Genomic DNA, 17257 nt, shown 5'->3' with positions numbered 1-17257 from the left:
GGGATCCATCACACACGTAACAGATGGGTTCCATGCAGCTATTGAGGGCAAAGATTTGAAACATTATTCCTCCAGAGTGTAGGTTCATAATGAAACCAAGAAAACAGAATGTGGGTAAGCTAACAATTCATTTTTAACTGTTTAGCCATCTCATAAAATTAGCCCAGAAAGTGCCAACCGCTGAACTGGAAGATGTCTTGCCACTCGCTGAAGAGATCAACACAGTCCTGTCCAAGTGCTGTGAGTCCACCTCTGAGGACTGCATGGCCAAGGAGGTAAGAGAATCCTCATCATGGGCCATGCACTGAGTGGTAGGCACTCGAGGTTGCTTCTCACTCAATGAATCCTTATGAATTTTAAGTGTATTGTTAACTCCATTCTATAGATAAGGAAACAAGGTTAACCAGGATGAATAATTTGAAGTTTTACAACTTCAAATAAGAAGTTGTAAGAAGCAAAGTCCACACACAAGGACAAGATCATCTAACTCCTGAGATCTTACTCTACCCGCACAGCCCAATTCAGTTTAATTATAATTAAATAAGTTATTTAACTTAATTATGATTTCTAAAACTTAGTATTTAAACTTCAGTCCCTAGGTAACACTAGCCATATAGTTTAAAATTTCTTTTTAGGGGAGCCTGGTGGCTCAGTCGTTGGGCATCTGCCTTCAGCTCAGGTCATGATCCCAGGGATCAGGTTCCCTGCTCGGCAGGAGGACTGCTTCCCCCTCTCCCACTCCCCCTGCTTGGGTTCCTTCTCTTGCTGTGTCACTCTCTGTCAAATAAGTAAATACAATATTTTAAAAATAAATAAATAAAAATAAAAATTCTTTTTAAAATTTAGGTAATCTCTACACCCAGCATGAGGCTGGAACCCTCGACCCTGAGTTCAAGAGCCGCATGCCCTTTCTGATGGAGGCATAATACTCTATCCCCAGGGGTACAGGTCTGTGAATCACCAGGTTTACACACTTCACAGCACTCACCAAAGCACATACCCTCCTACCAACTGAGCCAGCCAGGTGCCCCAGTAGCTGTATTTCAAATGCTCAATAGTATTGGACAATATAGACTCAGATCACTTCATCATTAAGTTCTACTGAACAATATTGCAACCTTTAGATTATCGGAAACTGCTCATGTTTATACCTGTTATAAACTGTGTCAGCTTTCTTTTCCCACCATTTCTCATTTATATAATCCTTTCAAGTGGATATGAATTTGAAGAGTTGCTTTATATAAAGGTTACTCTAAGTCTGTGGACCTCTTTAGAAATAGGTACGTAGTATTACCTGGTCTTTTTCCACTAAGAAAACAGGTCTGGGTTAACAGGTGTTTTTCTATAACCTGACTTAGAACCTTTCCTATATACCATGCCGGGGTTTGTAAGTCTCCCTAACCCTTCCTTATTTTTAATGAGGCCAACCAGGAAACTAATAGTGCACAAACTCACAATTGCTTTTATAGCTGCCTGAATACACAGTAAAAATCTGTGACAACTTATCCACAAAGGATTCTAAGTTTAAGGACTGCTGTCTAGAAAAAACGCCCATGGACGTGTTTGTGTGCATTTACTTCATGCCCGCCGCTCCAACACCAGAGCTGCCAGCCATTGAGTTGCCCACAAATTCAGACGTATGTGATAAAGGGAACACCAAAGCCATAGATCAGTAAGTACAGTTGATCAGAGTAATATTTTTCCTGACAGTACTGATGTTCACTAGCATTAAATGACAAAAAAATTAAAGGTTTACCATTTCTCCCCATTTACCTCTTTTCATCCAACAAGGAACTAAAATATTCCGTATGTTGCACAGACCATGAACTGCATAAACTACGAGTATGTGCATATTCATGGCATAGAAATAGTTCACAAGTAGGATGGATTAATGGGTCAGAAAATTGCCAGTATTAGAGAGCGGAATTCAGACTAACTTTAGACTAATTTCTATTTGTCTAAATATTTTCACAAATGCAAAGAGAGCAATGGAATAAGACAATGGAAGGATTTACACAAATCTACTTTCACAGAAAAGCCATTCAAGGTACCTACTTAATGCTTTATGTAGTGTTCATTGTATTATAGTTACACAAAGGCTAGTTCCATATGCATTTGAAATAGATAGGTTTATATAGAATGTGTGTGTGTGTGTGTTTATGCGTGTGTGTGTGTGTAGCACACATAAAGCTTTAATTCAGTATTAACTAATCTGAATAGCTCCAAAGCAATTATTAATAATTTGCATTTTGATGAGACTCTTAATCCCACACCTGTTGATTTGGAGTCGGTTGTACCTAAATCTTTTATTTTTAATTAAGATGCACAAGCCAGGTGATCAGCCTTCATAATAGAGGTCCAATTTCAAACATGACACACATACACCAATCTACTCATGTTAAAGCATATTCTCTCCTTCTCCGCTCATGCCAGGTATACATTTGAACTAAGCAGGAGGACTCATCTTCCAGAAGTATTCCTCAGTAAAATACTTGAGCCAACCTTGAAAAGCCTTGCCGAATGCTGTGACTCTGGAGATGCTACCGGCTGTATGAATGCTCAGGTACCACTCCCTACCATTTTCTTTAGCAACCTTGGTAGAAGGCAAGGGTTGGAAAATTGTAGCTCATGGGCTAAATCTGACCCAGTGCCCATGTTTGCACAGCCTGTGAGCAAAGCATGGTCTTCTATTTTAAAATGGTTTGCTTTTAACTTTATGACAAAAATGTGAAACTCAAAATTCAGTGTTCATAAAGTTTCATTACAACACAGCCTTACTCCTTGTTTACACATAGTTTATAGCTACTTTTGTGCCATATTGGCAGAGTGAATAATTACAAAAGAAACTATATATAGCTTACAAAACCAAAAATATTTACTATCGGGCCTTATGCAGAAAATGTCTGCCAATGTCTGATGTAGATAATGAACACATATCCTAATACATTAAACAAAATTCTGATTTAACATCTTCTAGAACAATGCTTCAAGACAAGTAATTTTGTATGTAATTGTTTTCTTACAGGGCCCTCAACTGAAAAAGGAGTTATCATCTTTCATTGAGAAGGGACAAAAACTATGTGCAGATTATTCAGAAAACACTTTTACTGAGTATAAGAAAAAGTAAGGGATTTTTTTGGCGGTTTTCTCCACATTTGTCAATAATAGTTTGGTACTGTGATTTGAAAGTAGAGTTGAAGATTAAGATAAAGAAGAGATACTATCTGAAAAACAATCTGAGGGTTTTGAAGGGATGGGGGGTGGGAGGTTGGGGTACCAGGTGGTGGGTATTATAGAGGGCATGGATTGCATGGAGCACGAGGTGTGGTGCAAAAATAATGAATACTGTTATGCTGGAAATAAAAAAAAAATAAATCTTCAGATAAATAAAAAAAAAAAAAGAAGAGATACTATCAAGAGTTTTAAAAGTAGAATCTAGTATCTATGTAGGAAGAAAGGAAGTCCTTTTCAGAGGGGGAAAAGAAGTCATGTGCTTCAGGTGAGAGGTGAATTAGAAACATAGCCACAGAAGTAGGAATTATAAGACCCGCAGGAACTTGATTCAAAAAACAACAAATTAGCCCAAAGTTCATCATTCTTGCCCTAAAGCTTACGTAGATGTCCCCATACATAATTGAGGAACTAGAAAACTGCTAAAAAAGTTACCTAACTTTATGGCATATTGGGTCTGACAAGACAACACAAACTTTCCATCAGGTGTAGTATCACCCATGACCAACATGTGTTCTTTACAAATTGAAAATAACTAATCATCAGTCATGTTGTATGTGAGTCAACAGTCTTGTTTCTCAAGTAAGAGAAGAAAGACCATTGTAATGAAAGGAATTTTACTGGGTTCCTAAAGATCCATGGCATTCCCAACTTCATTAAATAGATTTCTTAGATCCATTTCAAATCATCTTGATCAACACAGACCTAAAGCAAGCACAAATAGAGCTCCACAAAAAGACATAAGAATCCCAAAAGTAGGTCACTTCCTTCAATGACTCCCATGAAGCCTGCTTTAGCAGAACTCTAAAAGAAAATGAAAAATTATGAAAACCTTAAGTTCAAAATGCTTATTTCTCAATTGTCAGAAAATAGTATAGAATAACATTAAATAGTTAATACAAGTTTTGTACTCCAAGGTTACACTGGGCAACTAACAATTTACATAATCGCAATATATTTAAAATAACAATGGAATAGAACTGACGTTTGGGGTTATGAAATCAAAGGCTAGGCAACTGCATCCAGGTATTTGAAATCCTGCACAACAATACACAAACACACATCCACACTTTTTCTTTCTCCATTCTCTGAGTTCCTTCTGGTCTGACTTGCCTCCTCTTCCAACTTGGGACTTACTACTTTCAGGAATGCTTTTATGAGTCAACTAGCCCCTCATCCTTTTGTCCTTTCCCAGCACCCACCTTGCCTCAACTAGACAATTTTGGGTTTCTACCACCTCCATTGCCCACAACGAGGCTGGCAAGTAGTTCCCGGAGAAGGTCATAAAACCAGGCTGAGTTACCCATTAGAAGAGTCAAGAGATACCAAGATTATTACAGACAATCCTGAGAACTCAAGTCCTAGCACCATCTTGGAAACGAGACGGAAAGTTAACTGATAGTAGAGCTAACAAGAGTCAAATTTTCTGACCTTCTTTGTGTTTCTCCAACACAGCCAGTTGAGAAGGAGGCACACTGAAGCAGAAATTGTATAAAATAGAGAATAGAAAAAGTATTAAGGTGGCATAAAGTCCCATGATGAAAATACTCTTCAAGGAGCTTGAAAACTAGCCCTGGAGAGAAGATGAAAAGTCAGGAAGAATAGGAGAGGAAGGAGCCATGTTAATATCCTTGAGCAAGTAAAAGGGGGAAAGACAGGAATTCAATCCAGCAACGTGAATTTTAAGTTTACTTTTAGGATCTTAAAAGAGATGGAGATTCACTTTCTAACCTCGAACTGAGTTGCCAAAAATCACTCCACAGATCTGAAATTTAAGAACTATTTCCACTTTTTTTTTTTTTATTGTGAGAGACCTGGAGTAATGATCTTGCATCAGAAAGGTTTATAAAATACATCTAATAAAACTTTACATACACATGGTCTTTCAGACTAGCAGAGCAATTAAAAGCACAACTGCCTGATGCCAGCGCCGTGGAACTCCAAGGGCTGATTGACAAGCGCTCAGACTTTGCCTCCAAGTGCTGTTCCATAAACTCACCTCCACTCTACTGTGATTCAGAGGTAAGAAAACTTAACCCTCTACTTAGCACTGCACAGTATTTTAAGAACTTCTATACTCAGATTTACTAACTCCTCTATTACTGAGATTCCATTATGTGTCAGACTCTTCCTGACACTTTCATGGGAAAGACAAAACAATTACTGTTTCCTTGTTATGCTAATTTGAAAGCAAATTGAGGCAGTTGGAAACTTTGTTACCTATATTCATAAACCCTATGTTAACAAAGTATACTGCAGTGTTTTTCAAACTGAAGGCTATAACATATTAACAGCTTTTTAAGACAAAAAAAAAATGTGGTAGAAAGAGTCCATCTCACACAATGAGTATAAATATTTGTGAATTTTACTTCATATATGTACATGCATATCCGTATCAGTAGATAGAAATACTTTTAGAAACCTGGATCACAAACCTTCCCTCTTAATCAAAAAAAAATTGATTTTAAGAAAAAAGTTCAACTGAAAATTAATGGTCACTAATGTCTCTCTAGAGTAAGAGGTTCTAAAACTTAAAAAGGAGTCATTTTAAATTATATAAAAAAAATTTAGACACTATTGATTTGCTTCCAAACTTTAAAAGCTAAAGAAATCAAAAGTCACACGTCTTCCAATTACCCTCCCCACTCCCACTAGCTCTTGTGTTCACTTTCCTTTCAATGTACATGTTAATCCCCCTCCTCCTCCATTCCCTTTCCCCTATTCCCCTCCTAACTTTCCTTCTGTCCCTTAAATAAAATTTGCATAGATGCCAGGTCACTTATTTTTTTACCTTGTGCATAACAGGCATTTCCAGCAAGCCTTTCTTCTGTAGTCTGTTATTGTATCCTTTCTACTACATCTGAGACTGCCAGTTTTCTCTTATAAGCCAGTGTGAGGCAAGTACTTAGTGTCCTACCTTTATGCAGACTGAACCTATGAAGGAGGGGAGGAGAGCCCAATGTAAGCCATATGGGTTCCCTGCCTGTAGGTCTGGTCATTCTCTGAGATTTTGTTAAATGTTTTAAACTAGGATGTCTTCTACCAAGTCAACTTGTATCTATCCCATTCCATGGGGAGAGTTTCTGTTGGCCTTTTTCAGATACAGGAAGCTCATTTGCATCTTCCATTTGACCTGTTACTCCCCAGCAGTCATTAATTATTTAGAAGAGTCAAAAAGATAACATTGCATTCACTTTACTGTGAATTTGGAGGTATTAGTAATAATTCCAAGAACTGTGTTGTCTCACCAATTCCACTTCTGGAATAGAGAAGCTGGGTTAAGAACAACTCTATATCAGGGCCCCTGGGTGGCTCAGTGGGTTAAGCCTCTGCCTTCAACTAGTGTCAGGTTCTCAGGGCCCTGGGATTGAGCCCCACATCGGGCTCTCTGCTCAGTGGGGAGCCTGCTTCCCTGTCTCTCTCTGCCTGCCTCTCTGCCTACTTGTGATCTCTGTCTCTGTCAAATAAATTAATTAAAAAGTATTTTAAAAAAAGAACAACTCTATGCCAAAATATTTTCTTCCTTTGCTCCCCTCTTTCTGCTTATGATATTAAATTATATCCTTTTCTTGCTCTGGCCGTGGCTGTTGAGATTGGACTGATTTTACTATTGTTTATTTTGTCATGTGTTGGGGGAAACATCCTTTATGATCCATTATTGACCCAACCTTTTTGTGTTTTTACATGAAAAGAATTTAACTATTATGTAAGTCAATATTTAGGCTAATAATTTAATGTCAGTTAGAAGTCCTCTTCTATAAGTTGGATAAATTTGTGTAAATCCTTGAAGATCTTCATTTAAATCATGAAAATGACAAAAGCTTGGTTTCATCTTATTATTCTACCATTTTTCTGTTTCTAATATTCTATTAGAGCACATTGAGAATACTTATATGTATATAAGTATTTTTTTATACTTAAAATGGCTTTTTAAAAGTTAGTCAAGTCTTAAATGACATATTTGATAAAGGGTTGGTATCCAAAATATATAAATAACTAGAAGCCCCAGTGGCCTGATGGATAAGGCATTGGCCTCCCAAAATATATAAATAACTTATAAGATACCACCCAAAAACTGAATAATCCAATTTTTAAAAAATTGAATAAATGTCTATTCATGTCTTCTACCCAAGAAGCCATATGGATGACCAACAGACATATGAAAAGATGCTCAACATCACCGAATATCAGGGAAATACAAATCAAAACTCCCAGAAGATACCACCTCACACCTGTCAAAATGGTTAAAATTAACAACACAAGAAACAATATGTGTTGGCAAGAATGCTAAGAAAGGGGAACCTTCTTACACTGTTGGTGGAAATGCAAACTGGTACATCCACTCTGGAAAACAATATGGAGTTTTCTAAAAAGGTTAAAAATAGAACTGGTCTATAACCCAGTAATTACACTCCTAAGGATACAAAAAATACTCAAAGGATACAAAAAATACTGATCTGAAGGGGCATAGCCCAAGTATCCACCTATTGATGAACAGATGAAGAAGAGGTGGTATATATACACACAATGGAATATTACTGAGCCATAAAAAATAAAATATTGCCATTTTCAACAACATGTTGGAGCTGCAGAGTATTATTCTAAGTGAAATAAGTCAATCAGAGAAAGGCAAGTACCATATGATTTTCTTCCTATGTTGAATTTGAAGAAATAAAACATATGAGCAAAGGGGAAAAAAAATCAAGAAACAAACCCTGAACTCTAGAGAAAAAACTGATGATCATGAGAAGGGAGAGGGGTAGGGGCATGGGTTGAACAGGCAATGGGGATTACGGAGCACTATCTGAGAACTGGGTGATACAGGGAATGCTGAATCACTATGTCATATACCTGAAACTAATCACTCTGCTGGAATTTAAAACTTAAATTTTAGGCAAGTTTGTGCTCTGAGTACTAACAATTTAGTGACGTTTTATTTGTTTCTGGCTGTATAGCACCTAACAAAGTCCTAATTAGTTTGCCAAACTGAGCTACATCACCTTGTTTTTCTGCTTAATATCCTAGGAGATCCTGATTTCTCTTCTAATTTGTACATTCACACCCTAGAACCAAACATATTAGTCAATCTTGTTTGTAGCCATTTATAAAGTTAGAACTCCAGATGAAGAATAAAAGCCTAGTCTTTAAATTCTGCTGAGAAGTAGATTATGTTCATCTTTCATGAAAATGCAAGCCAAGTGAAATTCTAAACAAAAATTGGAGGAGTTGGATTGCTAGAATATTTTGGTCATTTTCAGCATTAAAACGCTTAGCATAAAACGGCTGAGCCGTCCCTTCCTTTACTGCCAACCTACAGCAGCTGAATTAGGTTTCCTTATCCCAGAAAAATAAAATTGCTTCACCTAGAATTTGTTACCAGCATATTTTGCTGAGAGTCCCAATTATTAAAAGGACTAAGTATTTATATTTTCACATTTTGTCAAAAAGCAGTTTTTGTTATCAGTTTATCCATAGACACACTTTCCTTTTTGACATCATATAAGACAAACTGAACAACGGCACACAATGCATGCTTCCTTCAAGTCTGTTGCTTTTCTTTTTTTTTGAGTTGCATTCAGATTTTTTATTATAACACATTGCCCTTTAGAAATGTTGTATTTTCAATTACGATGATGAAAAGGCAGGCTTACAGTGATTTTCTTACTTCATATCCGGCAAATGTAGAGCAGTGCTGCTGCCGAAGAGCCAATCTTTCAGTAATTGCTAGAGAAGAGGGAGACAAATGGAACGGAGGCTCTCGCACACATGCGGTTGTCCGGATTGCTGGGAGAAGAGACCCTCTGCTGTTTGTCTTAGCCCTTTATGTGTTTTTATAAGATTTTATTTATTTATTTGACGGACAGAGATCACAAGGAGGCAGAGAGGCAGGCAGAGAGAGGGGAAGGAGGCTCCCCACAGAGCAGAGAGCCCGATGCAGGGCTCGATCCCAGGACCCTGGGACCATGACCTGAGCCAAAGGCAGAGGCTCCAACCCACTGAGCCACCCAGGCGCCCCTGTCTTAGCCCTTTAGATGGTTTTCTACACTAATCTCGCAGCTAGGTTGATGAGCTGGCCTCCAGGACTTCATGTTAGAACAGCGTTTGTTTTGATTCTCAGTGCTTGGTGTCAATATTTGTCCTGTCTTCCTATAATATTTGGGATACAGTTTATTAAATCTCTTTGCCCTACATTTGCTTAACAGATTTTTCCTTAAAAATATTGCCTATCTACTACATTGACTCCAAGTCAGTTATACCCAGGGACCCACCTCTATCTACCTTTCTAAATATACTCGGCACAGCCACTGGAAGAATGACAAAAGGCACTTCTGAACCAGCCTAAAAAAGTGTTTCATTAATTTCAACATGTCCAAAATCTTCCCCTCAAAAGTTTCCTAAGGTTATGAGAATCACCACCATTTACTCATTGTCTAAGTTAACAAGTGACCTTGATATTGTCTTTTTTTTAAATATATGTCCAAATACCAAATCCCATCAATTCTAACACATCAGTTATCTCTACCTCCCCACTTCTACATTATTGGTACTTAAGTGTAGGCAAAAGCCTGAATTACAATGTCCCAGTTGGTCTCCTGTTTCCAGTCCCACCACTTTCCATGCCTCACCCTGAACCTCATCTCTATAGAGAGGTCAAAATAACCTTTGTAGAATACAAAATAGTTTGCACATTCCTCTATCTGCATTGCATCTAAAGTTTTGTTTTTGTAATAGAGAGTTTGGACCCTTGACTTCTTTTCCAGTCGGACCCACCATTACTTCTAGTTCCTCCTGCCCCTTTTTTTTTTTTTTTTTTTTTTTTCTGTCCTCCTGAACTACTTGCATTCTTTCAGGTACATTCAGCTTGCTCTTACCTCAAGGATTTTGCACATAATAACTCACCACAGACTGATGCTCACTCCAACCTGGCTAACTCTTGCATCAAGTCTCAGGATTCAATTTAGACCTCCCCTACCTCCTTGAGGAATCCTTCCCTGGCACTCACGCTCTTCCGCTAGCCCCTACCATTCCATGCACACCCAGGAACTGGCGCTTGGGAACTACGGTCTTTTCTTTCTTGTCTGTTTTTCCTGCGACACAGTAAATTCTAAGGGCAGGGTCAGTATAAAACTAAATAAATGTGAATGATGACTAATAAAAAATTTAATATAAAGCTACGTTTGACAAGAATCTTTTCCCCCAAGCAAGGTTCAAATTTGTGTATACCTTCTGCAACAGATTATGAGATACTTTATGACTTAGATAATGTTTTTTCATTTCAGATTGATGTTGAAATGAAAAACATCCTATAGTCCTGATGCATGTGTGTGGTCTTAGGTAAGTACAGTTTTTAAAGGCAGTGAAGTATAGTTTTTAAAGTCCCAGATATGTGCTTAAAAAAATCCAAGAACAATTTGAATAGTCTCCTTGCTAACTATCATCTATTCAAATTCATTTTACAGTGAAAACATTAAGCATATGGAAAAGTTAAGGAGCTTATACACACATACACAACCAACTTCTGACCCATTTAGGCCTAGAATCCAGGTCCCCAGCTTGGTACTGTACCCATTACAACATCACATTTAAGATAATGACAACATGGAGATCATTTCAGCAACTTTGATGCATTCAAAGTTTAAAGACTCAGTTTAAAGTCAGAATCCATCAAGTCTTAAAGAGAACAGGGTTCTTAGAAGGAAAGAGGCATTTTTCAAATTAAATCAACATGTTTAAAGTATTATCACTTGCTTATTTTAGATATTACACTTTCACCCACAAAAAAAATACATGATGATGTTAAGAGCATAAAATAGAACCTCACACCGTAAACTGAAGTTGACCTCAACTCTGCATGTTACAAGATTATTCTCTCCAGATTTAATTGCATTCATTTTAAAGATATTACTTTTGAGATTAAAAATGATGAAAATCATTTTGGTTTATTTCAGACCTTCATTGAACAGAGGCTTTTTTAATGTTATAAGATTGTTATTTTGCTGATTTATTGACAACATTCCTCAAAATGATATGGAAGCAAAGACCATTGACTAAGGAAATCAAATCATTCCATCACATCCAATATAAACTCTTTGAACATCAAACAGTAAAAAAGAAAATTAACATCCTGAGAGGCAGGATAATGGGGTGGTCACAGAAACTCTTGAAATTACCCACTCTACATTAGAATGTCCCTTTCAACTATCTATCTTTGTTAGCAAGTTATTATACTCCCTAAAGCTCAGTGTCTTTTTGTGTGTGTGTGAAAAAAGCATTCCAGTGTCTAGCTCTCAGCACTGTTATAATGATGAAGGGGAGGGAATGTATGATAAATACCTAGGAAATGGCAGTCCTACCCACAAAGTTGCTGCTGCGGCTTCAACTACAGATAACATGAACCTAAACTCAAATGGGTTTCCCCCAGATAGATCAGTCTTCTCGTATTCTAAATTGCTCTAGAATAGAATAGATTCTAGTATAGATTCATATTCTTCTGAGTTTTCTCTCACAAGAACATGTCAACTCTCCCATGGCAGAAGGGACACGTACTATTCAGTGTGAAGTAGCTCCTAACACCGTTAAACCAACTGCAGCTGGCTATGCATTCTACCTCGGTGAGAGATGTTGAGTTATCTGTATTGCGTCAATCTGTATCATATCATTTGTATTTCATCAGATGAAGAGCTGAAGCTTTGACCTCAGGGGTTCTCATCCTTAAGTACACCTATGATCCCAGTCTTCCAGCCAACAGTGAGACACAACTTCGTTCTTAACTAATATCATATTATAAACCGGAGTTGTCCTCTTGACCGATATTGGTCCCCTCGATCACTTTCTTTCTTCAAGCCCCAAAATTCATCATGGCATACCTCACTAGAGAGAGAATTACAGGTTCCTGTGAAATCCCATGAGGCCAGTTAGCTGTTTTTACCTTCAGCTTTGGAAATAGTGTTCCCTGGGTTACCGACAGATAAAGGCGTCAGGCTCCCATCACAGATTCAAGTTGGACAGAAACCACCAGAATCACACTCACCACAGCCAGGTGTTTGCACCTTGAGAGAAACTCATGAAGAAAGCATGAGTCTCCTGTCTCTCCTGTCTCTTCCTCAAAGGCATAAACTCAGTACAATGAAAGATGGAATCCCTTGAACTGTACAGATTGAACTATGGTATAACTCTGCTGCCGCGTCTCAGTGGGTTTGGTAACCAAGGGGTAGAGAGGACATATTTGCCTCATTACAAAGCAGAGGGGGATTTGATAAAAACTTACACTAAGTGTTTTATAAAAAAAACTACTCTCTCAATCCCATGACGAGGAAGGCTCATGTGCTATTGGTTGCTGCATTTTTTGTTTTGGCTGTAACCATTCATTCTCTGAGTGCAAAGTTACACACAACATTAATTCAAAGAAAAAAAGAAAAGCTACGATGTACCTTGACATAACAACAGTGATGGCCTTTTAGACAGGTCTTGGGAATTTCTTACATTTTTGGTCTGGACCCATGAATTGGGCCATGCTGGATATATGCATCATGCTAGACAGGTTTCTCTTTAAACATAAAAATAACCAGACCTTATAAACATTTGCTAAGTGATATTATGACTCTTGCCCATTAGCTGTTTTTCTAACATTTATTTTCATTATTCTTATAGATCTGGTTTTGAAACCACCTGGGAACATCTGATGGCCTAACCTAAGCAAAGCCAGAGCTCCTGGGGAGACCAGTAGGATACTCCCTGCTTTTTATCAGCTACAATATCTTTATACAATGATAAGTTTGATAATTTGCTATGAAAATAAATATAATGCAGACCACAAATGTTACTGAGGATAATATTACAATGTTGATCTTCAGCTCTTTCCCTGTGATTTTCACAAAGATGCTGTTTTAGGCAGCCCCAACCTCATGAGCACCTGCTTTCTTCTAGTTCTCTGCTGTCTTTCTAGAAGATCCACAACATTAAGTATCCAATTTCAAATTCCCAGCACACTAAGCTCCCTTTCTTGATTGCTTCTCAGGTTTAATAAGTACCATTAAGGAAAAGTTAGCCAGACTTCTATCATAAATAGCCTGGGATAGCTCACTTCTTAAAGAACCACCACCGCCTTCCTGAGAACACCTCTGTGCTCCCAGCTACAGGTTGTGTGGCATTAAGCAGGTAACATCTGCCTTGCATAAAAATCTCTGTGGTCTGAACATTTTTAGCTTTGCTAAAGATGAGCCCTCAGAGCAATTTATTGGGTCAAAATTCTAAAAACCTGATTTCAGCTTAATTCAACTTACCACATGTACACTGTAGAAGATATTATTTCTGTGTGCTTCCTTTGCTCAGGGAAAAATGAATGTTCTAAGTGGACGGGTTTTGTTTTGAAAAACAGTCATACCTTTAGAATAAGCACCTCGCTGAAATCAATACAAGCCAGGGAAAACTTCTATATTTATAAGTAATTGCCTGAAGGAATTTACATTTATCTCATAGTGGATGTAGAGTTATATGGTAGAGATGAAGCAGATTTTGCAGCAAATATAAGCGGAGTTACATTAACCAAAATCATCCTTGGTCATGCCTCAAGATTCTAAGTATTCTCACCAGGAAGAATATATCATTAACTAAGGCAAGGTCAAATCCTCAAGACTTTAGCGGCCAGTAACTGGAAAATAAAATGCCTGTCTCCTTGCAGCTTCTGTAGAAGGGGTCAGTCCTACATCCCACAAAGATTCCAAAATGGGAAATTAACCTCAAGTAGAAAGTTCTTCAGATGCCTCAAAGAAAAAAAGGGGGGGAACAAACTATGCACTACATATTTAGGCAGGATTTTAAATTTCTTCAAGCCCTTTTTTACTTCCAAAGTATCTTGGTGAAGCTTCAAAACCAACTCTGGGATGTAAACATTATTGATAAAATTAAGAGAATGGAACTCCAGAAAGGCAAATGAGTGGCCTACGGTAACAGGGAAGAACAAAGCAGAGCCTTAGCCTTCAAGTCCGGATGCCGCGCCCATTAGTCTTGGAAGGTATATTGGAAGAATGTGCTCCCTGATGAAATCAGTTCTGGAAACAATATAATGTATCTTCCTTGAAGAGTCACAATCGACCGAGTACCATTTAGTGTCCCTAATTTAACCACTGATCCTTTTTGAGTATCACCCAGAATTATTGCTCTGTAAAATTAATCTTGGAAAATTCTGCTCTGTTCTTGAGAAATCATTCATAAACCACTACAATCATGCCCATTTTGGTCAAGCATTTTTATGCCCGACCAAGGAGAACCGGGTTTTTTTGGTCACTAAATATTCAATAAATGTTATATAATGGTGGAAGTAGTTATATAATGTACACACAGCAGCATGTACACACGTGCCTGCAGGTGCACGTACACACAGGTGCCCACAGGTGTATGCACACATAGGTGCGTGTACACACAGGTGCACACAGGTGTGCATACACATAGGCACACGTACACACAGGCGCACGTGCATGTTTTCATGGTTCCCTGAAAAACTTTCATTGCTTTTTTTTTAATATTAAGGATCTCTGACCCAAATATACCATCATTATAATACAAGTTTAAATTTGAGACTTTATATGCATAATTATGCTTGTATTTGTTACACTTTGCAGAGATCTTTTGAGAAGATATTGTCAAAATTCACACTTCCTAAGTGCTTTTCATCATTAAAGAGATGATTTTGAATTTCCATCTACTGTCAACCAGAAGTGATTTAACTTTTGAGTGTCTGTTATATATAAACAATCCTCCGTTTTATATGCATTACCTATCACCTTCTTCCAAAAACAAGGTACTCACCATAATAGAAACAAACACAATTCCTTGTTTCTAAAAATGGCAATCACAGCTGTATCCGTAGGGGTTCTCCAAGAGACAGAAAAACAGGGAGAGTTCATAGAACTGGCTCACCCAGTCGTGGAGTGGCGAGTCTGAAGTTCACGAGGCAGGCGGACAGTCTGGAAACGTACACAGGGTTTCTGTGTTGCAGCCTCGAGGTAAAAATAGAGTTCTGCTTTTAAGGCCTTTGATTGGATGAGGCCTATGCACATCCTAAAGGGTAGTAATCTCTTTTACTTAACGTCAGCTGGTGATTGATGTTAATCACATCTACAAAATACCTTTATAGCAACCTCTAGCCTAACATTTGACTAAACAAATGGCCACCATACTCTAGTAGCCAAGTTGACCCATGAAGTTCAGCCATCACACAGAACTGGAAATTGCATCGTCCTATACAAGACTTAATGTCTTTCAAACTGTAGTACTAACACCCTGTGTTTTTCTAGATGCCTAAATCACTCCACAGGTGAATCTTTTTTTTCTTTTTGTACGTTTTTTTTTTTTTTCATTTCATTTTATTTTATTTCTTTTCAGTGTTCCAGAATTCGTTGTTTATGCACCACACCCGGTGCTCCCTGCAATGTATGCCCTCTTTAATACCCACCACCAGGCTCACCCAAACCCCAGTCCCCTCCCCTCCAAAACCCTCAGTTTGTTGGTGATTCTTAAACCATCACCTGAAAATCATCACCTTAAGTGGTCTACACAGGAATAGTATATTAATACCTTTTCCTGGAAATTCTTAAAAAAGCAAAGCTCCTTTTTATGGAGATTTTAATTTAAAAACATAACAAGGGGAAAGCCTTTCTATTACGTCATTTGATCCAACAGCAATATGCTCTAATGAAACAAGAATTGAGTCAACTTCACAGTCTACCCAATTTCCAAACAGCTAGAAATAAACAAGAAGACTAAGAAGCTTCTGTTTTATGACTCTTTCTGTGTACCCCTCCCCACCATCAAAGCCTGGCCTTCACCCAGTGTAGAGACCAGCGATTCTCAGAGATTCAGTTTTAATCAGTCTTAAATGGAACCTGCTGTACAAAAGTCTAACTCACTGCTTTAGAAGCCTAGTACATGGGGCACTTGGGTGGCTCAGTTGGTTAAGCATCTGCCTTTGGATCAGATCATGACCTTAGGGTCCGGGGATCAAGCCCCCAAGTCGGGCTTTCTGCTCAGTGGGGAGTCTGCTTCTCCTTCTCACTCTCCCTCTGTGCTCTCTCTCTCTCTCTTTTCTTTGTCTCTCTCCCTCAAATAAATTAAATCTTAAAAAAAAAAGAAAAAAAAGTCTTGGCACCCTCACCCAAACTAGAAAAAGGGAAGCATCTGAAATCAACCAGTGAAGGACCTGCGGGCTAAGTGGTTATACTGGGCAAGCATGAATTTCTAATACTACTTTCTCTCAGTCTGCCATTGCATTATGAAAAGGCTGTCAATTATGGAATGAAATGTTTGTCTCCCATTACAGAAAACCCGGTCATGGATAATCAAGTCAAAAGATGGCCTTTCCCAGAGGCAGTTTCTTCCTTGTCCATTTCAGGATCTGAAATATTCTTTTCCCCACCAGGCCAAGAAAATACCTAATTATTCTTTCCACTACATGCACCACCGCAAGTCTTATCGTTTTACAACTAATTCTTTCCGGCAAATTCTAGTTTGCAGTAATAATACCCACTTACCCATCCACCAAGGAGGGGTTCGGAATTCCTATATTGCTTCTGCCCCAGTAAGAAAGTTTCCAATAATGGATTAAGTGTCTTTATCATGCTACAAGCCCAGAAACACAGATCCTTGCAACCCTGGATGGTGCACCGCGGCAAGCCTGGCCAGGCAGGACACGCTTGCTTCAAATAAAAATATCTTTGCCTCCACCTTGTGGCTAACAGACCTAAATGCAGATAGCTGTGCAGAAAGCTATTCTGAAAACAGATTTTCATAAAAGTGGGAGGGACTGATCACCTTGTGCTACAGCTTTGTGTAGAACAACATGAAAAGCCAAGTTAAAAGAATGAGCAACCATTATTCCCAGAGATTTTAGCAACTGTGTGAATTTCGCCATTTTGTACACAATAGGCCAGATGATCTAATTTTTTTTTCATTTAGTTCTTGAGGATGTTTAAAAATTTGAGAAAAGAAAATTACGCCATTTTTTTTTCTTAAAAGATAGCATGTTAGT

The 17257-nt window shown here is 38.1% G+C and overlaps 1 protein-coding gene across 1 annotated transcript in view; it reads left to right on the top strand.

Annotated features, from left to right (window-relative positions):
* The window catches only part of GC (GC vitamin D binding protein), a 34761-nt gene extending 21707 nt beyond the window's left edge, over positions 1–13054 (top strand). Inside the window, exons 7-13 of the mRNA XM_032334540.1 lie at positions 146–275; positions 1470–1672; positions 2434–2563; positions 3026–3123; positions 5121–5253; positions 10512–10566; positions 12883–13054. Coding sequence (XP_032190431.1) covers positions 146–275; positions 1470–1672; positions 2434–2563; positions 3026–3123; positions 5121–5253; positions 10512–10541 — 724 coding nt within the window. The 3' untranslated portion in view covers positions 10542–10566; positions 12883–13054. The remainder of the gene's footprint in view (positions 1–145; positions 276–1469; positions 1673–2433; positions 2564–3025; positions 3124–5120; positions 5254–10511; positions 10567–12882) is intronic.
* The last annotated feature ends 4203 nt before the right edge of the window (positions 13055–17257 follow it).

The sequence above is a fragment of the Mustela erminea genome, chromosome 2, assembly GCF_009829155.1.
Source record: "Mustela erminea isolate mMusErm1 chromosome 2, mMusErm1.Pri, whole genome shotgun sequence".
NCBI classification, from domain to species: domain Eukaryota; kingdom Metazoa; phylum Chordata; class Mammalia; order Carnivora; family Mustelidae; genus Mustela; species Mustela erminea.
Note: the sequence above shows the minus strand (reverse complement) of the source record. Positions and strands in the feature narration are given on the sequence as shown.